This window comes from Ranitomeya imitator, chromosome 4, assembly GCF_032444005.1.
Source record: "Ranitomeya imitator isolate aRanImi1 chromosome 4, aRanImi1.pri, whole genome shotgun sequence".
Classification (NCBI taxonomy): domain Eukaryota; kingdom Metazoa; phylum Chordata; class Amphibia; order Anura; family Dendrobatidae; genus Ranitomeya; species Ranitomeya imitator.
The window spans coordinates 724,043,355-724,069,989 of record NC_091285.1 but is presented as its reverse complement, the minus strand read 5'-3'; the positions used below and the strand labels follow the sequence as shown (position 1 = coordinate 724,069,989).

Sequence of the window (26,635 nt, the reverse complement as noted above, 5' to 3'; positions counted from 1 at the left end):
CGCACGAGCTTCTCTCCATTCTCCTCACCACACTGCAGCCTCCACACGAGCTTCTCTCCATTCTCCTCACCACACTGCGGCCTCCACACGAGCTTCTCTCCATTCTCCTCACCACACTGCAGCCTCCACACGAGCTTCTCTCCATTCTCCTCATCACACTGCAGCCTCCACACGGGCTTCTCTCCATTCTCCTCACCACACTGCAGCCTCCACACGAGCTTCTCTCCATTCTCCTCACCACACTGCAGCCTCCGCACGAGCTTCTCTCCATTCTCCTCATCACACTGCAGCCTCCGCACGAGCTTCTCTCCATTCTCCTCACCACACTGCAGCCTCCGCACGAGCTTCTCTCCATTCTCCTCACCACACTGCAGCCTCCACACGAGCTTCTCTCCATTCTCCTCATCACACGGCAGCCTCCACACCAGCTTCTCTCCATTCTCCTCATCACACGGCAGCCTCCACACGAGCTTCTCTCCATTCATCTCACCACACTGCAGTCTCCACACGAGCTTCTCTCCATTCTCCTCACCACACTGCAGCCTCCACACCACACTGCAGCCTCCACACGAGCTTCTCTCCATTCTCCTCATCACACTGCAGCCTCCACACGGGCTTCTCTCCATTCTCCTCACCACACTGCAGCCTCCACACGAGCTTCTCTCCATTCTCCTCACCACACTGCAGCCTCCGCACGAGCTTCTCTCCATTCTCCTCATCACACTGCAGCCTCCGCACGAGCTTCTCTCCATTCTCCTCACCACACTGCAGCCTCCGCACGAGCTTCTCTCCATTCTCCTCACCACACTGCAGCCTCCACACGAGCTTCTCTCCATTCTCCTCATCACACGGCAGCCTCCACACCAGCTTCTCTCCATTCTCCTCATCACACGGCAGCCTCCACACGAGCTTCTCTCCATTCTTCTCACCACACTGCAGTCTCCACACGAGCTTCTCTCCATTCTCCTCCCAACACTGCAGCCTCCACACGAGCTTCTCTCCATTCTCCTCATCACACTGCGGCCTCCACACGAGCTTCTCTCCATTCTCCTCATCACACTGCGGCCTCCACACGAGCTTCTCTCCATTCTCCTCACCACACTGCGGCCTCCACACGAGCTTCTCTCCATTCTCCTCACCACACTGCAGCCTCCACACGAGCTTCTCTCCATTCTCCTCACCACACTGCAGCCTCCACACGAGCTTCTCTCCATTCTCCTCACCACACTGCAGCCTCCACACGAGCTTCTCTCCATTCTCATCACCACACTGCGGCCTCCGCACGAGCTTCTCTCCATTCTCCTCACCACACTGCGGCCTCCACACGAGCTTCTCTCCATTCTCCTCACCACACTGCGGCCTCCACACGAGCTTCTCTCCATTCTCCTCACCACACTGCAGCCTCCACACGAGCTTCTCTCCATTCTCCTCACCACACTGCGGCCTCCACACGAGCTTCTCTCCATTCTCCTCACCACACTGCAGCCTCCACACGAGCTTCTCTCCATTCTCATCACCACACTGCAGCCTCCACACGAGCTTCTCTCCATTCTCCTCACCACACTGCAGCCTCCACACGAGCTTCTCTCCATTCTCCTCACCACTGCGGCCTCCACACAAGCTTCTCTCCATTCTCCTCACCACACTGCAGCCTCCACACGAGCTTCTCTCCATTCTCCTCACCACACTGCAGCCTCCACACGAGCTTCTCTCCATTCTCCTCACCACACTGCAGCCTCCACACGAGCTTCTCTCCATTCTCACCACACTGAAGCCTCCATACGAGCTTCTCTCCATTCTCCTCACCACACTGCAGCCTCCACACGAGCTTCTCTCCATTCTCCTCACCACTGCGGCCTCCACACGAGCTTCTCTCCATTCTCCTCACCACACTGCAGCCTCCACACGAGCTCCTCACCACACTGCAGCCTCCACACGAGCTTCTCTCCATTCTCCTCACCACACTGCAGCCTCCACACGAGCTTCTCTCCATTCTCCTCACCACACTGCGGCCTCCACACGAGCTTCCCTCCATTCTCCTCACCACACTGCAGCCTCCACACGAGCTTCTCTCCATTCTCCTCACCACACTGCGGCCTCCACACGAGCTTCTCTCCATTCTCCTCACCACACTGCAGCCTCCACACGAGCTTCTCTACATTCTCACCACACTGCGGCCTCCACACGAGCTTCTCTCCATTCTCCTCACCACACTGCGGCCTCCACACGAGCTTCTCTCCATTCTCCTCACCACACTGCGGCCTCCACACGAGCTTCTCTCCATTCTCCTCACCACACTGCAGCCTCCACACGAGCTTCTCTCCATTCTCCTCACCACACTGCAGCCTCCACAGGAGCTTCTCTCCATTCTCCTCATCACACTGCAGCCTCCGCACGAGCTTCTCTCCATTCTCCTCATCACACTGCAGCCTCCGCACGAGCTTCTCTCCATTCTCCTCACCACACTGCAGCCTCCGCACGAGCTTCTCTCCATTCTCCTCACCACACTGCAGCCTCCACACGAACTTCTCTCCATTCTCCTCACCACACTGCAGCCTCCGCACGAGCTTCTCTCCATTCTCCTCACCACACTGCAGCCTCCGCACGAGCTTCTCTCCATTCTCCTCACCACACTGCAGCCTCCACACGAGCTTCTCTCCATTCTCCTCATCACACTGCAGCCTCCACACGAGCTTCTCTCCATTCTCCTCACCACACTGCAGCCTCCACACGAGCTTCTCTCCATTCTCCTCACCACACTGCGGCCTCCACACGAGCTTCTCTCCATTCTCCTCACCACACTGCAGCCTCCACTCGAACTTCTCTCCATTCTCCTCACCACACTGCAGCCTCCACACGAGCTTCTCTCCATTCTCCTCACCACACGGCAGCCTCCACACCAGCTTCTCTCCATTCTCCTCACCACACTGCAGCCTCCACACGAGCTTCTCTCCATTCTCCTCACCACACTGCAGTCTCCACACGAGCTTCTCTCCATTCTCCTCACCACACTGCAGTCTCCACACGAGCTTCTCTCCATTCTCCTCACCACACTGCAGTCTCCACACGAGCTTCTCTCCATTCTCCTCACCACACTGCAGCCTCCACACGAGCTTCTCTCCATTCTCCTCACCACACTGCAGTCTCCACACGAGCTTCTCTCCATTCTCCTCACCACACTGCAGTCTCCACACGAGCTTCTCTCCATTCTCCTCACCACACTGCAGCCTCCACACGAGCTTCTCTCCATTCTCCTCACCACACTGCAGCCTCCACACGAGCTTCTCTCCATTCTCCTCACCACACTGCAGCCTCCACACGAGCTTCTCTCCATTCTCCTCACCACACTGCAGTCTCCACACGAGCTTCTCTCCATTCTCCTCACCACACTGCAGCCTCCACACGAGCTTCTCTCCATTCTCCTCACCACACTGCGGCCTCCACACGAGCTTCTCTCCATTCTCCTCACCACACTGCAGCCTCCGCACGGGCTTCACTCTATTCACCTCACCACACTGCGGCCTCCACACTAGCTTCTCTCCATTCTCCTCACCACACTGCGGCCTCCACACAAGCTTCTCTCCATTCTCCTCACCACACTGCGGCCTCCACACAAGCTTCTCTCCCATTCTCCTCACCACACTGCGGCCTCCACACGAGCTTCTCTCCATTCTCCTCACCACACTGCAGCCTCCACACGAGCTTCTCTCCCATCTCACCACACTGCAGCCTCCACACGAGCTTCTCTCCATTCTCCTCACCACACTGCAGTCTCCACACGAGCTTCTCTCCATTCTCATCACCACACTGCGGCCTCCGCACGAGCTTCTCTCCATTCTCCTCACCACACTGCAGCCTCCACACGAGCTTCTCTCCATTCTCCTCACCACACTGCGGCCTCCACACGAGCTTCTCTCCATTCTCCTCACCACACTGCAGCCTCCACACGAGCTTCTCTCCATTCTCCTCATCACACTGCAGCCTCCACACGGGCTTCTCTCCATTCTCCTCACCACACTGCAGCCTCCACACGAGCTTCTCTCCATTCTCCTCACCACACTGCAGCCTCCGCACGAGCTTCTCTCCATTCTCCTCATCACACTGCAGCCTCCGCACGAGCTTCTTTCCATTCTCCTCACCACACTGCAGCCTCCGCACGAGCTTCTCTCCATTCTCCTCACCACACTGCAGCCTCCACACGAGCTTCTCTCCATTCTCCTCATCACACGGCAGCCTCCACACGAGCTTCTCTCCATTCTCCTCATCACACGGCAGCCTCCACACCAGCTTCTCTCCATTCTCCTCATCACACGGCAGCCTCCACACGAGCTTCTCTCCATTCTTCTCACCACACTGCAGTCTCCACACGAGCTTCTCTCCATTCTCCTCACCACACTGCAGCCTCCACACGAGCTTCTCTCCATTCTCCTCATCACACGGCAGCCTCCACACGAGCTTCTCTCCATTCTCCTCATCACACGGCAGCCTCCACACCAGCTTCTCTCCATTCTCCTCATCACACGGCAGCCTCCACACGAGCTTCTCTCCATTCTTCTCACCACACTGCAGCCTCCACACGAGCTTCTCTCCATTCTCCTCACCACACTGCGGCCTCCACACGAGCTTCTCTCCATTCTCCTCATCACACTGCAGCCTCCACACGGGCTTCTCTCCATTCTCCTCACCACACTGCAGCCTCCACACGAGCTTCTCTCCATTCTCCTCACCACACTGCAGCCTCCGCACGAGCTTCTCTCCATTCTCCTCATCACACTGCAGCCTCCGCACGAGCTTCTCTCCATTCTCCTCACCACACTGCAGCCTCCGCACGAGCTTCTCTCCATTCTCCTCACCACACTGCAGCCTCCACACGAGCTTCTCTCCATTCTCCTCATCACACTGCAGCCTCCGCACGAGCTTCTCTCCATTCTCCTCACCACACTGCAGCCTCCACACGAGCTTCTCTCCATTCTCCTCATCACACGGCAGCCTCCACACGAGCTTCTCTCCATTCTTCTCACCACACTGCAGTCTCCACACGAGCTTCTCTCCATTCTCCTCACCACACTGCAGCCTCCACACCACACTGCAGCCTCCACACGAGCTTCTCTCCATTCTCCTCATCACACTGCAGCCTCCACACGGGCTTCTCTCCATTCTCCTCACCACACTGCAGCCTCCACACGAGCTTCTCTCCATTCTCCTCACCACACTGCGGCCTCCACACGAGCTTCTCTCCATCCTCCTCACCACACTGCAGCCTCCACACGAGCTTCTCTCCATCCTCCTCACCACACTGCGGCCTCCACACGAGCTTCTCTCCATCCTCCTCACCACACTGCAGCCTCCACACGAGCTTCTCTCCATTCTCCTCACCACACTGCAGCCTCCTCTTCTCTCTTGTTTTCTCCTCAGTTTCCGCGCTCCGCAGGTGAAAGATTTTCGTCAAACGTGTAAAGGTATCCACCAATTAGAAAGCAGACACGTGACACAAATAGCCAATGGAGAGCGGGCGCACTTCTACCTCTGGCTCAGAGTCGTTTTATTTTTCCCGCTAGTTTTTGCCTGAGAGTGTGACGCAAAGAGTGGGCGGACACACTCAGGAGCTTCCAATCAACTAGTGTTACCAGTGATTGACAGAGGAAAGGTCCAATCAAGAACGAGCCCAGGGCTCCGCTGAGGTATATAACACAGGAGCTACGGGCGGGGCTTGGCTCACAGTAACAGGTGTGGGAGGGGCTAACATCGAACACACCGGATCCAACGGCTCAAACCTGACGAGCATGTGTGAGGTGGAGGCCAGGGGCCCCGAGCCGGCGATGGAGCCGACCGACAAACCGGCGGCAGCAGCAGCCAGGGGCCAGGCGGCCAAGAAAGTGCTCGGTGAGGAGGAAGCGAGGGTTGGCGGGCGCGGCATACATCGTACGACCGGATCTGACCGACGTGTGCGACTGCGCGTGTGTAATATCGTGTCACGTGTGACTGTGTCTAATGCGTGTGTCACCTGCCGTATACTAACGTCATATGTATATACAACCTATCCCTAATGTGTGTGTGTGTATATGTGTCACCTGCCGTATACTAACGTCATATAATGTATATACAACAACCTATCCCATATGTGTCACCTGCCGTATACAATATAATGTATATACAACCTATCCCTAGTGTGTATCTATCAATATATATATATATAGGAAAACGGCACACACAAAAAATATAAGAAAAAATGGGCTTTAATGCCTGGACGGCGTGGCAACGTTTCCAATCCTTTTTCAAGCCTTGCCATGCCGTCCATTATTTTCATAAATTATTGGAACCATTGGAGTATTGGTTTGGAGAGCTTTGCACTACAAGTTTGGTAATATGATGCTGTTCTAATTTTTTTCTTTATCTATCAATATATAAATATTTGTAACATTTCCGTCTTTCTGTTCTTCTGTTATGGAAATCGAAGTAGTTGATTGGTCTCACCAGCTGCCTGTCATGGCTGCCCGACCAATCAGTGACGGCCCCTGTCCAATTAGTCCCTCCCCCGCAGTCGGCGCCCGCTCCATGCTCCCCGCAGTCGGCGCCCGCTCCATGCTCCCCGCAGTCGGCGCCCGCTCCATGCTCCCCGCAGTCGGCGCCCGCTCCATGCTCCCCGCAGTCGGCGCCCACACAGGGTTAATGCCGGCGGTAACGGACCGTGTTATGCCTGGGGGACCGCACTCCGTTACCGCTGCTATTAACCCTGTGTGACTAAGTTTTTACTATTGATGCTGCCTATGCAGCGTCAATAGTAAAAATATTTCGAATGTTAAAAATGATTAAAAAAATAAAAAATCATTACTCACATTTCGCGACGCGCCGGTGACCACTCCATGCAAGCTGCAGGTTCCGGTGCCAAGGATGGTATGGGAGAAGGATGCCATGACGTCACGGTCATGTGATCGAACTACAAGGGGCCCTCGGAAGGTGAGTATATGTTTATTTTTTAACCTGTGACATACGTAGCTGGGCAATATACTACGTGGCTCTGTGCTATATACTACGTGGCTCTGTGCTATATACTACGTGGCTCTGTGCTATATACTACGTGGCTCTGTGCTATATACTACGTGGCTCTGTGCTATATACTACGTGGCTCTGTGCTATATACTACGTGGCTCTGTGCTATATACTACGTGGCTCTGTGCTATATACTACGTGGCTCTGTGCTATATACTACGTGGCTCTGTGCTATATACTACGTGGGCATGCATATTCTATAATACCCGATGCGTTAAAATCGGGCCACCATTTAGTATCTCACTCACACTCTCTCATATCTGTATACACACATGTCCCCATGTCACGATTCACACCGTGACCGTCACCCCCACGTCACGGATTGAGGTGACTTTAGGCCAACAGACGGCTATCACATGTGCAGGGGGGCTTATCTTAGTTATCCCTCCACTCCACAATGTGATGAAAAAACACACAAGGCTATTGACCTCTTTTGTTTACAGCAGGGGCTTATTCTAGGTATCCCACTGCTCTTCAATATACCACGAACTGCAGGGATTTATGTATATCCCACTTACAGTTCCCCTTGAAACTTGCAGCTTTCTAGCGCCCCCCCCTTACTCTCAGGTCAGATGAGGTACTGCACCTAGGGTAATTAGTCGCCGGATAGGCTGCCTGCTATGTACTGGCTATTGGGCACGCTGCAGCGATTCAATTTAACTACTCCCACTCAGGCAGGAAAAATAATTATCAACGCCGCAGTGGCTACAATGACTCCCAACTACCCAGTACAAACGTATGCTGCCACCAGCTTCGATTAAACGGGTCTGAAGCTAACCCAACACAGTATCGTAATTCCCTTCAGAAGACTTGAGGTACGTTTTAGAGCAGGAAGAATGAATCTAGTATTAAATATACCCCATCAAAGGTTTAAGGCAGTGTTTATAAACAGTTATATAAAGATGTTACAATATGAGACAATTGAAAATATGTACAAGGTAATTATAAAAATAACAGGGGTTAAATGAGAATTAACACTTACATGTGTTCAGAGCATTGCAGGCAACCAGGCTAGTTCCATATGTCCCAATGCATTAGGACTCTGGTTAGGAACAGCTCTTCAAGTCAGGCTCACATAGGCTCCAGCAGACAGACTAACTGCTGGGGTCTGCCAAAAACTTATAAACCGCAGCCTGTGACATCACCAACAGGGCTGGCTTACCCAGACCCTCCTCTCTCTTCAGTTTAACTAAATTTAACCCAAATTTGTCTAATGCCTGTAACTCCGCTACAGAACATGTCATAGTCATAACAAACCCAGCATTCATCTCGTATTACCATTGGCATTCTAATGAGATCAAATATGTCCTATTGGTGATGCATAATTACAGATAAATCCATACTTTGTCCCTGTTGGAACTAGAAGCCCGCGTTTACCATGATGGATAGATGCGCCGATGGACTTTAGCAATATGTATTTAATATTCTTAGCCCAAGTCGTTGGCCCAATATCTTATCATATTAGAACAAAGACCCTCATGTTTTACAAGAACTTCTAATCCAGTTTCTGCTGGAGGAAGATTTGAGCCTAGTCGTAAAAATTCTTTTGGGAGGGGCAAGAGGGGTTTGGGAGCTGAAAGTCAGGAATTTGCAAGAAGCCATAAAAGCTCTCCTACACACATTCAGAAACAAAGGAAGGGGTTTTTTTTAGCCCGCAGCTTTTGGGACCATGGTCAGAAGTGCAAAAATCCCTCAGCTATGGTTTTCCCATTATCGTGACATACATTTCCCTCACACCCCATATATACAGTATATACCTTGAGGTTTAGGCCTTTGTTCTCATTCTCTGGTTGATCCTTTGTGACTTTCCTTACAGCGACCCAGGTCCAGGGGACGGTGAAATGGTTTAATGTCCGCAATGGTTATGGATTCATCAATCGGTATGTGGTTGTGCTGTCCTGTGCCCCCCGCAATATAGCAGTGTCTGACCCCACTTCTCTCCACAGGAATGACACAAAGGACGACGTGTTTGTCCACCAGGTAAACGGGGCAATGATTCCGATATGAGGTGTGATGTGTATTTGTTTATACAGCACCATTAATTCCATGGTACTGCACATGAGAATTGTGTATGGGATTTGATGGACACCAGTGGGGTCTAGTGGGTAATTGGGGGGGATATCATTGACAGATGGGGTGAGTTAGTTTTTGGAAGATAAGGAGAACACCAGAGGGGTGTAGTGGGTTATTAGGTGGTGTGGAGGTGTGACATCTGTTGGATGGGTAATGAATGGATTGGAGGATGACACCAGTGGGGTGTGATGGGTAATGAATGGATTGGAGGATGACACCAGTGGGGTGTGGTGGGTGATGAATGGATAGGAGGATGACACCAGTGGGGTTTGGGTTGGTGGATGATGTATGGAGGAATAAGGAGGGCTTCACCTGTGGCTTAGTGGGTGGTGAGATGACCGTTGATGGTGGGGTCAGGGTCTAGTTTGGTGTGGCCCCTTGGGAATTACATCTGCAGGGCTTCTGTAGTCTGCCCTGTTATCAGGACAGGTAGTCCCTTTGTGGGTTACCTGGGGGGTTTGTCAGCGACCGGATGTTTCTCTTTTCAGACTGCCATAAAGAGGAACAATCCACGGAAGTTTCTTCGCAGCGTTGGCGATGGTGAGACAGTGGAGTTTGACGTTGTGGAAGGGGAAAAGGTTTGTGACATTGGTGTCATCAGGTGTGTGGACCCAGTGTTCTCCCCTGTAATCTGAGGTCCCCTCTTATCCAAAGTATCGTCCCCTGTGCATCCATGGTTTGTCCTGGCTGAGAACATGGTGTCCCGCAGCTTATGGACAGGTGACTAATCTGCCTGTGTCTGCAGGGTGCGGAGGCTGCCAACGTCACCGGTCCTGGTGGTGTTCCCGTTAAAGGAAGCAGATTTGCCCCCAATAGGCGTCGTTTTCGTCGGCGATTCTACCGGCCAAGGGGAGATAACACTACGGAGTCTAGTGGAGACGGTGTGAGCCCCGAGCAAGTGAGTGAAGGTGAACGAGCAGATGATGGCTCCCCCCAGCAGAGACCCCCACAGCGCCGACGACCTCCTCCATTCTTCTACAGGCGGCGCTTTGGAAGGGGTTCAAGACCACCAGCTCAGCGGGACCCAGGGGCAGTGGTGAGTTGTGGGCCTGACTATCCATGGCTTGGCCGTGGACTTTGTGTGAAGGTCTATAGACTTGCTGTTACTTATCAGGGGCTTAGTCGTTGACTACTCTATTTCTGGATGAGATGACATCTTTATCAATTTCTCATTGGTAATGACAATTGGCCACTTATCAAAACTTTGTACTACAAAGCTATTGATGCCCATAGTGACCAATCACCGTGCTGCTGCCACATGCTTCTTTGGGCTACACTGGATGCGAGAGCATAGGTTACTTGTGTCGTAGAGGGTTCTTGGCTCCGATGCACCAGGTCATCCTCATGCTGCTGTCCTTGCAGTCTTGTCATCTGCTCAGTGTAATATTCATCATTCTGTTATAGAATAACGAGGCTAAAGACCCAACATCGGACACCCCCCAAAATGGAGAGGAGCAGCAGAGTGCCCCTCCTCGCCGGTTCCGGCCTAGATTCCGCAGGTGAGACATGTTGGGTCAGAAGCCTTGCGATTAAATGTGCTTGGGACGTTCCCTGGCCTTCGTCCGACCCGTTAGAAATTTCTGATAAGGTTGTTCTAGGTTTTCGTTTGGTAAGGAGTGAGATCTGTAGACATTTCTTCCTGATCCAGTTTTGTTTTGTGGGATTGTCACTCCCTGTAATACATGCTGGATGTGAGCTTTATCCCCAAGCTTCATTAGCTCTTGTCTCTGAGCATCTTCATTTTTGCTCTCCCCTTGGTATGCTTTCCACCATACCTGCAGCCTATTCTCTGCCCTCCCGGAGTCCCTTGCTTCCCCACTCTCCACCATCAATGTACAGTGCCTTGTGAAAGTATTCGGCCCCCTAGAACTTTTCAACCTTTTCCCACATATGCTTCAAACATAGATACCAAATATAAATTTTTGAAGAATCAACAAGTGGAAAACAATTGTGAAGTTGAACAAAATTTATTGAATTTTAATTTTTGTGGAAATTCAAAAACTGAAAAGTGGGGCGTGCAATATTATTCGGCCCCTTTAGCTTAATACTTTGTTGCGCCACCTTTTTCTGCGATTACAAGTTGCTTGGGGTTTGTCTCTATCAGTTTTGTACATGGAGAGACTGAAATTCTCACCCGTTCTTCCTTGGCAAACAGCTCAAGCTCAGTGAGGTTGGATGGAGATCGTTTGAGAACAGCAGTTTTCAGCTCTTTCCACAGATTCTCGATTGGATTGAGGTCTGGACTGTGACTCGGCCATTCTAACACCTGGGTACGTTTATTTGTGAACCATTCCATTGTAGATTTTGCTTTCTTTGGGATCATTGTTTTGTTGGAATACAATCTCTGTCCCAGTCTCTGGTCTTTTGCAAACTCCAACAGGTTTTCTTCAAGAATGGTCCTGTATTTGGCTCCATTCATCTTCCCATCAATTTTAACCATCTTCCCTGTCCCTGCTGAAGAAAAGCAGGCCCAAACCATGATGCTGCCACCACCATGTTTGACAGTGGGGATGGTGTTCAGGGTGATGAGCTGTGTTGCCTTTACGCCAAACATATCGTTTGGCGTTGTTGCCAAAAAGTTTGATTTTGGTTTCATCTGACCACAGCACCTTCTTCCACATCTTTGGTGTCTCCCAGGTGGCTTGTTGCAAACAACACTTTTTATGGATATCTTTGAGATATGGCTTTCTTTTTGCCTCTCTTCCATTTAGGCCAGATTTGTGCAGTGTACGACTGATTGTTGTCCTATGGACAGACTGTTCCACCTCAGCTGTAGATCTCTGCAGTTCATCCAGTGATCATGGGCCTCTTGGCTGCACCTCTGATCAGTCTTCTCCTTGTTTGAGATGAAAGTTTAGAGGGACGGCCGGGTCTTGGTAGATTTGCAGTGGTATGATACTCCTTCCATTTCAATATGATCGCTTGCACAGTGCTCCTTGGGATGTTTAAAGTTTTGGAAATTATTTTGTATCCAAATCCAGCTTTAAACTTCTCCACAACAGTATCACGGACCTGCCTGTTGTGTTCCTTAGTCTCAGGGTTCTGTTTGAAGCACAGAGAGCATCATGAAGACCATCACAGAGCAGGTGCATTTATACGGAGACTTGATTACACACAGGTGGATTATATTTATCATCATTAGTCATTTAGGACGACATTGGATCATTCAGAGATCCACAATGAACTTCTGCACTGAAAGTAAAGGCCGAATAATATTGCACGCCCCACTTTTCAGTTTTAGAATTTCAACAAAAATTTAAAATAACCAATAAATTTTGTTTAACTTCACAATTGTGTTCCACTTGATTCTTCACCAAAAACTTACATTTGGTATCTTAGTTTAAAGCGTGATATGCGGGTATAGATTGAAAAGTTCCAGGGACCGAATACTTTCGCAAGGCACTGTACATGGAGGTGTGGTGGCCCGTGATGTCAGGCAGTGTAGAACCTTGTCTTTGCTCCGATGTGAGTCTGTACTCGAGTGGCCCATGTTTGGTCAGACACTTGTACCATCGGATTATTTGCTGCCGTCCGGTCATCAGTCTCATGTAAGTGGTGAATCTGACGGCACTGTCTGTCCCGTCACATCGGCAGCAGTGTATGCTGCACCCATGATAAAGTAAACTATCTCTGCAGACCCTACCGCCCACGACCTCCACCGCAGACCACAGAGGGAGGCAATGGTGACACCAGAGCAGCGTCTGATGAAGCTCCACGTCCAGAGCCTCAGCGACAGCGCAGTCGTCCGTACTTCCAGCGACGCAGACAGCAAGGAGCGGCCCCTGGGCAAACTGCTGCCCAGGTGAGGCCTAAGTGCAGGGTGTGGAGTGATGTGCCTACTGCAGAATAGCACTGTTGTGACCTGTCCTTTACTCTTGTAGGGGGACGGTAAACACCCAGAGTCCTCACAAGAGTCCACAGCAGACACGTCCAGCAAATCTCCAGACGCCCCTGCAGAGGCCGGTGAAGCTCGCGCACAGGTAATTGTCGGGTATCACGGGTGAGGTGGTGTCAGACATGAGCAGGTTGTTACGGTCTGCCCCTCCAGACGAGGGCAGTGAAATGGCTGCCAGGCACCATCTATTACAGCGATTGGCAGAGTAGCCTCATACAGGTCCTATACTGACCATGGAGGGGGCTGGCTGATGGCCTAAAGCTCTGCAGCTATGGTCACTGTATTCCTTCTCTTCCAGGTGTCTCCTCTGAAGGAAGCCCCAGCTGTGGAGTGACCCTGCCTCGGGTACCTTCCAGAAGCCATGTGTGGGTGAGGGTTGTGCTGATGCTCCTGTAAATGTGACACCAGGGTGTGCTTGGCCTCCGTCCTCCTCTTAGCATGTTTATGGCTGCATATGCTTCTCTTGTAATTTACTGACCAGGGTCTTTCTCTTGCAGGTACCACAGATACTTCCATCTTACAGCAACATGGACACTGGGCTCACGGTGACACGGCGTGACATTGAGGCTGATGCAGCCCGCATCACAGCGTTTGGGACTTGTTTTCACTTGTTTGGGTTTTTTGTTGCACTGACTTGTGCTAGTAAAGATGGAAGAGTCGATTGCTTTGTGTCCTGTGGTTCTGTGGTCCTAGATGGGGGCATGCTGGGGCCACATGGTCTTCAGTCTAGTAACAAGACGGGCGTTATGTGGCAGTCAGTTTCTGCCAAGGAGTGCTCTTGTGTTCTGGTGTAGTGCTGTCCATGTCGTGGGCTGCTCATACTGAGCTGTAAAATATTTGCCTCTTTCAAGTTTATTTTGTACAATTTTCACAGTTCAGATGATTTATACCACATAATACCAGAAAGAAAAATGCTGTCAGTCCTTCCTGTGTCTGATTGTCGGTGGGTCGATTGAGTAGCTCAGGAGACAAACGTTAAATTGACCATCGGCGTGAATATCTCGGCTGAGCCCAACTTCACAGGTGACTTCTAGACAAATGTCCAGAGGTGAGAAGGTCTCAGAGCCACACGTGAGGCTGTCATCTAGGACCTGCCACAACATGGGTTCTCGCCAATCTGGAAAGTTAGAACGCCATCGCTAAGACTGTGACCTTGAGTCAGTGACAAAGATGGAAAGCTTTCCTCTAATGCCTGGCAGACCAAATGATCCCCACAAGCAGACTGTCACCTTGGAGGTCAGAAAACCTTCTGAACAATGGCAATATAGGTTACAAGACAAATGGAGGGCTTGCGTGGCCCGATGTGGGAGTCACAGGACTGGATTATGGCTTGCATTGCTCTGCTGGGTTTTCCTTTAGAGCATTGTTCCCCAACTCCGGTCCTCAAGAGCCACCAACAGGTCATGTTTTCAGGATTTCCTTAGTATTGCAAAGGTGATAATTGCATCACCTGCACAGGCAATAATTCCACCACCTGGGCAATGCTAAGGAAATCCTGTTGGTGGCTCTTGAGGACCGGAGTTGGGGAGCACTGCTTTAGAGGATTGTCCTCCCAGTGTCCTCTGCGGTCAGTAACCAGCCGTCTTAAGAAGCCCATGTCTTGCGTCTCTGCTTCAGAATAGTCTTACTGTAATTGTGCAGATTACCAGAATTCAGCTTGAAAATAAACTCCTTCTGCAATCTTCACATGACCTCCTATAGTCGAGTTAGAGGACCTGGCAGCAGGATTTCGTAAAGTACACAGCCATCTTGGTGCTGTAATGATTAAAATGACACCCACAGGGAAGAAATCTGTTCTGTGGTTTGTGTAATCTGTAAAGTTTTCATGTTAATGCACCGGGCGGCCTGTGGGCAGAGCCTTATGGTGCTCTCGTACCTCAATCATCCTCATGCTTCACTGATCAGTCTTCTGCCTCCTGTTGTAAATATGGAGTCGGCACTGTTAATTGCTTTGGTCTCCAAAATAAAAAAAACAAACATGCTAAACAACAAAATGGCACCTCCTTCACTTGTGCGTTTGGATCGGTTATCCTCCTTGTTCCTAATCTGCACATGCGCTGCCACTAACTTCCCTTGCAATGTCTTCTCCGGCACACTCCTGCTCTGGTCCTTCGCACAGGGTGTGTGCTGAAGAGAAGACATGTCTGCTGCTTATCCCATGTCTGGCTGATACTGCTCACCACATGGCCTCTCGCCACTTTTTTCTTTGACCTGCTTGTTTGCTCTGCCCGTAACATCCTACATCAGGCTCCGCTGTGACCTATGGATTGAGTACAGGCACCTGCCTTCCGTTTCACACCTGAATGCATTTCTAAGCTCATATATAGTGAGCGACAAGTCTGCATAGACTGTCCTCTGCCTGAGCATCTAAGTGCATCATGTAAGTGTACTGCAATGATTTAGACCAGAATTAAAGGATACACGATACATAAACACAAAGCGTTGGTGACTCGCCACTGTCCTCCCCTTTCTACTAATCCTACTGACTCCTAGGAATAAACTGGTCCTCTCTCCATCTCGCCGCCTCCTCAGACCTGTTCCCCCTTTGTCTCCCAACACAAAGCACTCTCCTGCTCCCACCTACTAACTGTCCCTCCTCACTGCTGGTGATCTCTCCAAACCCTGGTCCTCCTCACCACATCCTCAGTCACTTCAATCTCCCAATTAGGGTTGGTGGATATACACTGTTTAGGTAGATCAGGGGGTCTCAAAACGGAACAAAGCTCCACCATTGATTCTAGCCAATTTTGCATTCAAAAAGTCAAATGGTACTCCCTTCCTTCTGAGCTCTGCCATGCGCCCAAATATTGGCTTTCCCCCACATACGGGGTATCAGTGTACTCGGAAGAATTTTCACAACAATTTTTGGGGTTAATTTTCTCCTGTTACCCTTGTGAAAATAGTTTGGGTCTAAAGTAAAACATTTTTGTGAAAAAAGTTTAATGTTCATTTTGGGTTTTTTTTCTTCCACATTGCTTTAGCTCTCGTGAAGCACCCGAAGGGTTAATAAACTTGAATGTGGTTTTGCGCACCTTGAGGGGTGCAGTTTTTAGAATGGTGTCACCTTGGATTATTTTCTGTCACATGGACTCCCCAAATTAACTTCAAATGTGAGGTGGTCCCTAAAAGTATGTAAGTTTTGTTGGAAAAATAAAAAATTGCTGGTCAACTTTTAACCCTTAAAACTCCAACAAAAGCATGGTTTCCAAAATTGTACTGATGTAAAGTAGACATGTGGGAAATGTTTAACTATTTTGTGACACCACACTCTGACTTAAGGGCACAAAAATTAAAAGGTTGAATTGCTGAATTTTTGAAACTTGTCATTTTCATAAATAAACACAAGTCATATCAAAGTGTCAAAATTTCTAACATGAAGTACAATGAGACTTTTTTCATGACATAATCAGTGGAATCCATTGAAGTGTTCGAGCTATAACCTCTAAGTGAGAGGTCAGAATTGTAAAAATTGGCTCGATCACTTAGGGGTCAAATGAAAGAACATGAAACCATACCAAACCTGCCAAGAGTTTGCCCATGGGTCCATTGAGGCACGTGGCCAGGTGACCGGAATGTCACAACCTGGCTTCTCCAAGCATATCTATGGGGCTAGTGATGGGCAATGGAGCAGATCTATATTCTTCCAGCCGGGGCTGTGGTCCTGTAGAAGGTTAAATCTGTCTGTCTTGATGGAGCAATGGTGTCCTGGCAGCTGTCCTGTAGCGTATTCCTGGCTGTGGTTTTGTAAGGTTCCCCTGATAGAGGCAGGTTCCACTTTTATAGTTCACAGCTCTTATTCAGGCATTTTTTCCCAGGATTGGGGGAAGGTGGCAGGGGCTAATCTCATTGTTTCAGTATTTAATACATTTACATAGTTTGTCTTCCTCTTTTGCAGGTCAACAATCTGGCCTGGTACAGTGTGTAATCAACATATTACCAAATATCGTTTGTTCAATGACCCTGCATCTCCGTCTTGCAAAGATAACAGGCAATAAGACTAGTTTCACACTAGTGTTCGGCAGGGCTGTGGATGGCAGCCTTCTTCCTCTGTTAAGCCCTGCCCACTGCCGCGCTTCTTCCTTCAGCTCCGCCTATGTCTCCATGCATCCTGCATACCCTATCTTTAACATTGGGTACGAAGGCCATGCGGCTGTATGCAGATACCTCAGCGTGTCTTTTTGACGGTACGCCGACCGCAACAAAATGCAACATGTTGCGTTTAACGCATGTCAGCGCAGCGTCATAACTACGCATGCGGAGGCGTTCGCATGGCCTGCGTACCCAATGTTAGAGAGGGTACGCAGGATGCATTCAAACATAGGCGGAGCTGAAGGAAGAGGTGTGGTAGTGGGCGGGGCTTAATGGAGGAAGAAGCCTTTCATCCGTTTAAAGTCTGAAACCAGCCTAACCTTAATCGGCATACTACCAAACTGATTGTTCAATTACCCTGCATCTCTATCTTGCAAAGATAACCGGCAATAACCTGTAGGTGCTGATATAAGAGGCACATTCAGCAATCTCCCAAACATCAATTCTAGTGTCAACATTCAGACTCATATGATAATAGTCCATGTGTCTAGACTAGAGTTCAGCGTATTTGCCGTATTGGTACCCTATTCGTGACAAATGTATGGTGATCGGTTCTGAACATATTTGGTGATTTATACTCCTATTGATTCTAATGATGTTCAGCTGTGTTGGATGAATATTGCAAAAACAATATTTGCTGCTGATCGTATTCAGAACCAAATCTGAACATATTTGCTCAACTCTAGTCTAGACCAACTGAAGAAAACCACATAATTCAATAGTCAATGTTCAGACAATAGCCTATGTCTCCTGGCCTTCTGACAATAGTCTGGATAATTAAGAATAAATGCTGTGTCCTCAATGATAGGGCACATGTTCAGTATGTTATAAGTGTTAAATCCTCACTTTTGGCTATAATAGCTCTGAGGATTTTTGTTGTGATTGTGGAGTCTGTAATATTCTCTGCCCACAAGAAGTAACAGGTTCTCACCTCACAAATGGCTTGTAGTTCCTCCATTTCATGGACAGTATACCTTCAGATTAAAGTACTGGAGCTGTGATGGAGGGCAGAGGGAAGATGACAGATTCTAGGATACTTACGGTGGGGTTGGGATTTCTCGGTTCTGGAAGGAAGGTTACCAGTGACACATGTTGGGGGCTGACACTATGTTATCAAATATACAACATGTACGGTGGGCGCCTGGATTTTTCATTGCTGGAGGGAAGGTTACCGACGCCATGAACGGTGGGGTCTGGGATTTCTATTGGGTGTAGAGGTTACTGTCAACACATACCGTGAGGACTGGGATTTCTCTTTGCTGGAGGGAAGAATACGGATACCTCAACATGTATGGCGGGGACTGGGATTTTCTATCACTGGAGGGAAAGTCACTGACTCCATGATATGTACGGCGGGGGCTGGGATTTCTCTTTGCTGGAGGTAAAGTTACTGACGCCGCATACTGCGGGACCTGGGATTTCTCATGGGTGAAGTAAAGGTAACCATCGCCATGACATGTATGATGGGGGCTGGGATTTTTATTCGCTGGACTGACGCCATGATACATATGGTGGGGGCTGTGGGACCTGGAATTTCTCATGGGCGAGGAGAAAGTTACCTATGAACAAGTAGGGCAGAGACTGGGATTTCTCCTCGCCGGAGGGTAAGTCACTGACGCCATGATATGTATGGCGGGGGCCGGGATCTCTCATTGTCGGAGAGAAAATTACTGATTCCACGTACTGTGGGACCTGGGATTTCTCATGGGTGAAGGGAAGGATACCATCGCCACGACATGTACGATGGGGGCTGAGATTTGTCATCACCGGAGGGAAAGTCACGGACGCCATGATATGTACGGCGGGGGCCGGGATCTCTCATTGTCGGAGAGAAAATTACTGACGCCACGTACTGTGGGACCTGGGATTTCTCATGGGTGAAGGGAAGGTTACCATCGCCACGACACGTAAGATGGGGGCTGGGATTTCTCATCACTGGAGGGTAAGACACTGACGCCATGATATGTATGGTGGGGACCGGGATTTCTCATTCCCGGAGAGAAAATTACCGATGCCACGTACTGTGGGACCTGGGATTTTTCATGGGTGAAGGAAAGGTTACCATCACCACGACATGTATGATGGGGCCTGCAATTTCTCATCACTAGAGGGAAAGTTACTGACGCCATGATACGTGCGGTGATGGCTGGGATTTCTCATTGCCAGAGAGATTACTGATGCCACGTACTGTGGGACCTGGGATTTCTCATGGGTGAAGGGAAGGTTACCATCGCCATGACATGTACAATGGGGGCTGGGATTTCTCATCACTGGAGGGAAAGTCACTGACGCCATGATACGTACGGTGGGGACTGGGATTTCTCATTCCCGGAGAGAAAATTACCGATGCCACGTACTGCGGGACCTGGGATTTCTCATGGGTGAAGGGAAGGTTACCATCACCACGACATCTACGGTGGGGGCTGGGATTTGTCATCACCGGAGGGAAAGTCACGGATGCCATGATATGTACAGCGGGGGCTGGGATTTCTCGTCACTAGAAGGAAAGTTACTGGCGCCATGATATGTACGGTGATGGCTGGGATTTCTCATTGCCGAAGAGATTACTGATGCCACGTACTGTGGGACTTGCGATTTCTTATGGGTGAAGAAAAAGTTACCGACGAACAAGTAGGGCAGGGACTGGTATTTCTCTTCGCTGGAGGGAAAGTCACTGATGCCATGATATGTACGGCGGGGCCGGGATTTCTCATTGCCGGAGAGAAAATTACCGATGCCACGTACTGTGGGACCTGGGATTTCTCATGGGTGAAGGAAAGGATACCATCGACACGACATGTATGGCGGGGGCTGGGATTTCTTATCACTGGAGGGAAAGCTACTGACGCCATGATATGTACGGTGGTGGCTGGGATTTCTCATTGCCGGAGAGAAAATTACCGATGCCACGTACTGTGGAACCTGGGATTTCTCATGGGTGAAGAGAAAGTATTAGTAAGGCAGGGACTCTGGGATTTCTCTTCGCTGGAGGGAAGAATATTGATACCACGGCATGTACGGCGGGGGCTGGGATTTCTTATCACTGGAGGGAAAGCTACTGACGCCATGATATGTACGGTGGTGGCTGGGATTTCTTATTGCCAGAGAGATTACCGATGCCACGTACTGTGGAACCCGGGATTTCTCATGGATGAAGGAAAGGATACCATCGACACGACATGTATGGTGGGGGCCGGGATTTCTGATTGCCGGAGAGATTACCGATGCCACGTACTGTGGAACCTGGGATTTCTCATGGATGAAGGAAAGGTTACCATTGACACGACATGTATGGTGGGGGTTGGGATTTCTCATTGCCGGAGAGATTACCGATGCCACGTACTGTGGAACCTGGGATTTCTCATGGATGAAGGAAAGGTTACCATCGACACGACATGTATGGTGGGGGCTGGGATTTCTTATTGCCGGAGAGATTACCGATGCCACGTATTGCGGGACCTGGGATTTCTCATGGATAAAGGAAAGGTTACCATCGACACGACATGTATGGTGGGGGTTGGGATTTCTCATTGCCTGAGAGATTACCGATGCCACGTACTGCGGGACCTGGGATTTCTCATGGATGAAGGAAAGGATACCATCGACACGACATGTATGGTGGGGGCCGGGATTTCTCATTGCCGGAGAGATTACCGATGCCACGTACTGTGGAACCTGGGATTTCTCATGGATGAGGGAAAGGTTACCATCGACACGACATGTATGGTGGGGGTTGGGATTTCTCATTGCCGGAGAGATTACCGATGCCGCGTACTGTGGAACCTGGGATTTGTCATGGATGAAGGAAAGGATACCATCGACACGACATGTATGGTGTGGGTTGGGATTTCTCATTGCCGGAGAGATTACCGATGCCACGTACTGTGGAACCTGGGATTTCTCATGGATGAAGGAAAGGTTACCATCGACACGACATGTATGGTGGGGGCTGGGATTTCTTATTGCCGGAGAGATTACCAATGCCACGTACTGCGGGACCTGGGATTTCTCATGGATGAAGGAAAGGTTACCATCGACACGACATGTATGGTGGGGGTTGGGATTTCTCATTGCCGGAGAGATTACCGATGCCACGTACTGCGGGACCTGGGATTTCTCATGGATGAAGGAAAGGTTACCATCGACACAACATGTATGGTGGGGGTTGGGATTTCTCATTGCCGGAGAGATTACCGATGCCACGTACTGCGGGACCTGGGATTTCTCATGGATGAAGGAAAGGTTACCATCGACACGACATGTATGGTGGGGGTTGGGATTTCTCATTGCCGGAGAGATTACCAATGCCACGTACTGTGGAACCTGGGATTTCTCATGGATGAAGGAAAGGTTACCATCGACACGACATGTATGGTGGGGGATGGGATTTCTTATTGCCGGAGAACTTACCGATGCCACGTACTGCGGGACCTGGGATTTCTCATGGATGAAGGAAAGGTTACCATCGACACGACATGTATGGTGGGGGTTGGGATTTCTCATTGCCGGAGAGATTACCGATGCCACGTACTGCGGGACCTGGGATTTCTCATGGATGAAGGAAAGGATACCATCGACACGACATGTATGGTGGGGGCCGGGATTTCTCATTGCCAGAAGATTACTGATGCCACGTACTGTGGAACCTGGGATTTCTCATGGATGAGGGAAAGGTTACAATCAACACGACATGTATGGTGGGGGTTGGGATTTCTCATTGCCTGAGAGATTACCGATGCCGCGTACTGTGGGACCTGGGATTTGTCATGGATGAAGGAAAGGATACCATCGACACGACATGTATGGTGGGGGTTGGGATTTCTCATTGCCGGAGAGATTACCGATGCCACGTACTGTGGAACCTGGGATTTCTCATGGATGAAGGAAAGGTTACCATCGACACGACATGTATGGTGGGGGTTGGGATTTCTCATTGCCGGAGAGATTACCGATGCCACGTACTGCGGGACCTGGGATTTCTCATGGATGAAGGAAAGGTTACCATCGACACGACATGTATGGTGGGGGTTGGGATTTCTCATTGCCGGAGAGATTACCGATGCCACGTACTGCGGAACCTGGGATTTCTCATGGATGAAGGAAAGGTTACCAACGACACGACATGTATGGTGGGGGTTGGGATTTCTCATTGCCGGAGAGATTACCGATGCCACGTACTGCGGAACCTGGGATTTCTCATGGATGAAGGAAAGGTTACCATCGACACAACATGTATGGTGGGGGCTGGGATTTCTTATTGCCGGAGAGATTACCGATGCCACGTACTGTGGGACCTGGGATTTCTCATGGATGAAGGAAAGGTTACCATCGACACGACATGTATGGTGGGGGTTGGGATTTCTCATTGCCGGAGAGATTACCAATGCCACGTACTGTGGAACCTAGGATTTCTCATGGATGAAGGAAAGGTTACCATCGACACGACATGTATGGTGGGGGTTGGGATTTCTCATTGCCGGAGAGATTACCGATGCCACATACTGCGGGACCTGGGATTTCTCATGGATGAAGGAAAGGTTACCATCGACACGACATGTATGGTGGGGGTTGGGATTTCTCATTGCCGGAGAGATTACCGATGCCACGTACTGCGGGACCTGGGATTTCTCATGGATGAAGGAAAGGTTACCATCGACACGACATGTATGGTGGGGGTTGGGATTTCTCATTGCCGGAGAGATTACCGATGCCACGTACTGCGGGACCTGGGATTTCTCATTGATGAAGGAAAGGTTACCATCGACACGACATGTATGGTGGGGGTTGGGATTTCTCATTGCCGGAGAGATTACCGATGCCACATACTGCGGGACCTGGGATTTCTCATGGATGAAGGAAAGGATACCATCGACACCACATGTATGGTGGGGGCCGGGATTTCTCATTGCCGGAGAGATTACCGATGCCACGTACTGTGGAACCTGGGATTTCTCATGGATGAGGGAAAGGTTACCATCGACACGACATGTATGGTGGGGGTTGGGATTTCTCATTGCCGGAGAGATTACCGATGCCGCGTACTGTGGGACCTGGGATTTGTCATGGATGAAGGAAAGGTTACCATCGACACGACATGTATGGTGGGGGTTGGGATTTCTCATTGCCGGAGAGATTACCGATGCCACGTACTGTGGAACCTGGGATTTCTCATGGATGAAGGAAAGGTTACCATCGACACGACATGTATGGTGGGGGTTGGGATTTCTCATTGCCGGAGAGAGTACCGATGCCACGTACTGCGGAACCTGGGATTTCTCATGGATGAAGGAAAGGTTACCATCGACACGACATGTATGGTGGGGGCTGGGATTTCTTATTGCCGGAGAGATTACCGATGCCGCGTACTGTGGAACCTGGGATTTCTCATGGATGAAGGAAAGGTTACCATCGACACGACATGTATGGTGGGGGTTGGGATTTCTCATTGCCGGAGAGATTACCGATGCCACATACTGTGGAACCTGGGATTTCTCATGGATGAAGGAAAGGTTACCATCGACACGACATGTATGGTGGGGGTTGGGATTTCTCATTGCCGGAGAGATTACCGATGCCACGTACTGCGGGACCTGGGATTTCTCATGGATGAAGGAAAGGTTACCATCGACACGACATGTATGGTGGGGGTTGGGATTTCTCATTGCCGGAGAGATTACCGATGCCACGTACTGTGGAACCTGGGATTTCTCATGGATGAAGGAAAGGTTACCATCGACACGACATGTATGGTGGGGATTGGGATTTCTCATTGCCGGAGAGATTACCGATGCCACGTACTGCGGGACCTGGGATTTCTCATGGATGAAGGAAAGGTTACCATCGACACGACATGTATGGTGGGGGTTGGGATTTCTCATTGCCGGAGAGATTACCGATGCCACGTACTGCGGGACCTGGGATTTCTCATGGATGAAGGAAAGGTTACCATCGACACGACATGTATGTTGAGGGCCGGGATTTCTTATTGCCGGAGAGATTACCGATGCCACGTACTGTGGAACCTGGGATTTCTCATGGATGAGGGAAAGGTTACCATCACCACGACATGTATGGTGAGGGCCGGGATTTCTTATTGCCGGAGAGATTACCGATGCCACGTACTGCGGGACCTGGGATTTCTCATGGATGAAGGAAAGGTTACCATCGACACGACATGTATGGTGAGGGCCGGGATTTCTTATTGCCGGAGAGATTACCGATGCCACGTACTGTGGAACCTGGGATTTCTCATGGATGAAGGAAAGGCTACCATCACCACGACATGTATGGTGGGGGTTGGGATTTCTCATTGCCGGAGAGATTACCGATGCCACGTACTGCGGGACCTGGGATTTCTCATGGATGAAGGAAAGGTTACCATCGACACGACATGTATGGTGGGGGTTGGGATTTCTCATTGCCGGAGAGATTACCGATGCCACGTACTGTGGAACCTGGGATTTCTCATGGATGAAGGAAAGGCTACCATCACCACGACATGTATGGTGGGGGTTGGGATTTCTTATTGGCACAGTCGCTGGATGTCTGTATCCTGTAGCGGCTCCACAGCTTTATGGTGTGCTCCTGACCATTAATGTATTGCTTGGTGTTACAATATTTTAATGACACAGCAGCAATATATATATATATACATTTATACAATTCAAATATATACCTGATGTGAGCACTCATTGTTCCGGCCTCTGAACTACTTTCAGTATAGGGATCAGTAATAAGGCACATTCTCCTACAGCTTGGGCCCTGTAATCACTGTATCTCTCAGGAGGGGACGCAGTAGTGCGAGGCGTGATCATCTTGGGTCCATTCCTTAGTTTTAGAGGAGATGATGTTTCCAGTGGGCTAATGCTATGTGAAGGATTCGTCAGCCATGTCCTGGAATAGACTGTCTTGAGGACTGATCAGTGGCCATACTGGACAGGGGACCTAGCAGACAGTGGTGGAGCTGGGGCTATTACTACAGTATATATTACACGAGAGCTGTCACAGAGCCCTACACCAGTGTAATGGCGGATGGTATGAGGTCTGCTCCACGTAAGGCCACAACACCGATCACTGAATGACGAAGGCTTGGTGTCAGGGTCTCCTCACATTTCATCTCCGCCTCCGAGGCTGTCAAGCTCTGTGCTAGCCTTCACCTCCTGCTCCAGCAGAGAGGGGTTTCTTCTGCGGAAGGCATGAGAGATTTCATCAAACGACCTCCCCCGCGTTTCCGGCACGCGGAAATAAGTGAATATGAGGAATCCCAGCAGCAGCAAAGCAAAGAGCAGAAACACATAGGGTCCGCAGAGGTCCTGAAATGAGAAAACGGAAATATCATGATTTGATGAGATATTGAAGCATTTCCTCTTGCATGACGTTGTCCTCTTCCATCGTCACTCACCGCTACGTAGGGGAAGCCCATCCCAATAATGAAGTTAGAGGTCCAGTTTGTGCAGCCTGCAATGGCCATAGCGGCAGGCCGAGGACCTTGGCTGAACAGTTCTGCCACAATAAACCAAGGAATTGGACCAGGCCCGATCTCAAAGAATGCCACAAATCCGAAAATTGCTGCCATGCTGAGTGCGCTTATGGATGGCATGGTGTCCTGGGGAAAGAAGATACTGTTAATCATTGGATTTCCTGACCACAGTACCTCCCCTCCCCCTTATAAGTGGTTGTGAAGTGACCACAAGGGCCCCCTCTATTCTGGCCCCTGACATGATGAGGCTTTATATCTGCTGCAGCTGATAAGAGCCAGCTGGAAATACAGCCAAGGTCCAAAGAAAGCTGGTGTCACCAGCAGATAACAGGTGAGTCGCCAGGAGGTCACAAGGGTGTGCCACCAGCAGGTCACAAGGGTGTATCGCCAGCAGGTCACAGGGGTGTGTCGCCAGCAGGTCACAGGGGTGTGTCGCCAGCAGGTCACAGGGGTGTGTCGCCAGCAGATAACAGGTGAGTCGCCAGGAGGTCACAAGGGTGTATAGCCAGCAGGTCACAGGGGTGTGTCGCTAGCAGATAACAGGTGTGTCGCCAGCAGGTCACAAGGGTGTGACACCAGCAGATAACAGGTGTGTCGCCAGCAGGTCACAAGGGTGTGTCACCAGCAGATAACAGGTGAGTCGCCAGGAGGTCACAAGAGTGTGCCACCAGCAGATAACAGGTGTGTCGCTAGCAGATAACAGGTGTGTCGCCAGCAGGTCACAAGGGTGTGACACCAGCAGATAACAGGTGTGTCGCTAGCAGATAACAGGTGTGTCGCCAGCAGGTCACAAGGGTGTGACACCAGCAGATAACAGGTGTGTCGCTAGCAGATAACAGGTGTGTCGCCAGCAGTTCACAAGGGTGTGACACCAGCAGATAACAGGTGTGTCGCCAGCAGGTCACAAGGGTGTGTCACCAGCAGATAACAGGTGAGTCGCCAGCAGGTCACAAGGGTGTGTCACCAGCAGATAACAGGTGAGTCGCCAGGAGGTCACAAGAGTGTGCCACCAGCAGATAACAGGTGTGTCGCTAGCAGATAACAGGTGT

The 26,635-nt window shown here is 50.2% G+C and overlaps 2 protein-coding genes across 2 annotated transcripts in view; one reads left to right on the top strand and one right to left on the bottom strand.

The window, feature by feature from the left end:
- Positions 1-5,712: 5,712 nt before the first annotated feature.
- YBX2 (Y-box binding protein 2) lies at positions 5,713-13,685 on the top strand. The gene is made up of 10 exons (XM_069767639.1): positions 5,713-5,883; positions 8,867-8,930; positions 8,997-9,030; positions 9,612-9,701; positions 9,869-10,159; positions 10,528-10,622; positions 12,760-12,925; positions 13,005-13,103; positions 13,317-13,387; positions 13,516-13,685. The coding sequence occupies exons 1-9, from the start codon at positions 5,784-5,786 to the stop codon at positions 13,350-13,352; spliced, it is 975 nt and encodes a 324-aa protein (XP_069623740.1). The 5' UTR covers positions 5,713-5,783; the 3' UTR covers positions 13,353-13,387; positions 13,516-13,685.
- Positions 13,686-24,712: 11,027 nt separating this feature from the next.
- Positions 24,713-26,635, bottom strand: part of SLC2A4 (solute carrier family 2 member 4) — a 241,825-nt gene continuing 239,902 nt past the window's right edge. The window contains exons 10-11 of the mRNA XM_069767638.1: positions 25,509-25,712; positions 24,713-25,419 (exon numbers count right to left, since the gene is read on the bottom strand). Of these exons, the coding sequence (XP_069623739.1) occupies positions 25,213-25,419; positions 25,509-25,712 (411 nt within the window). The 3' untranslated portion in view covers positions 24,713-25,212. The remainder of the gene's footprint in view (positions 25,420-25,508; positions 25,713-26,635) is intronic.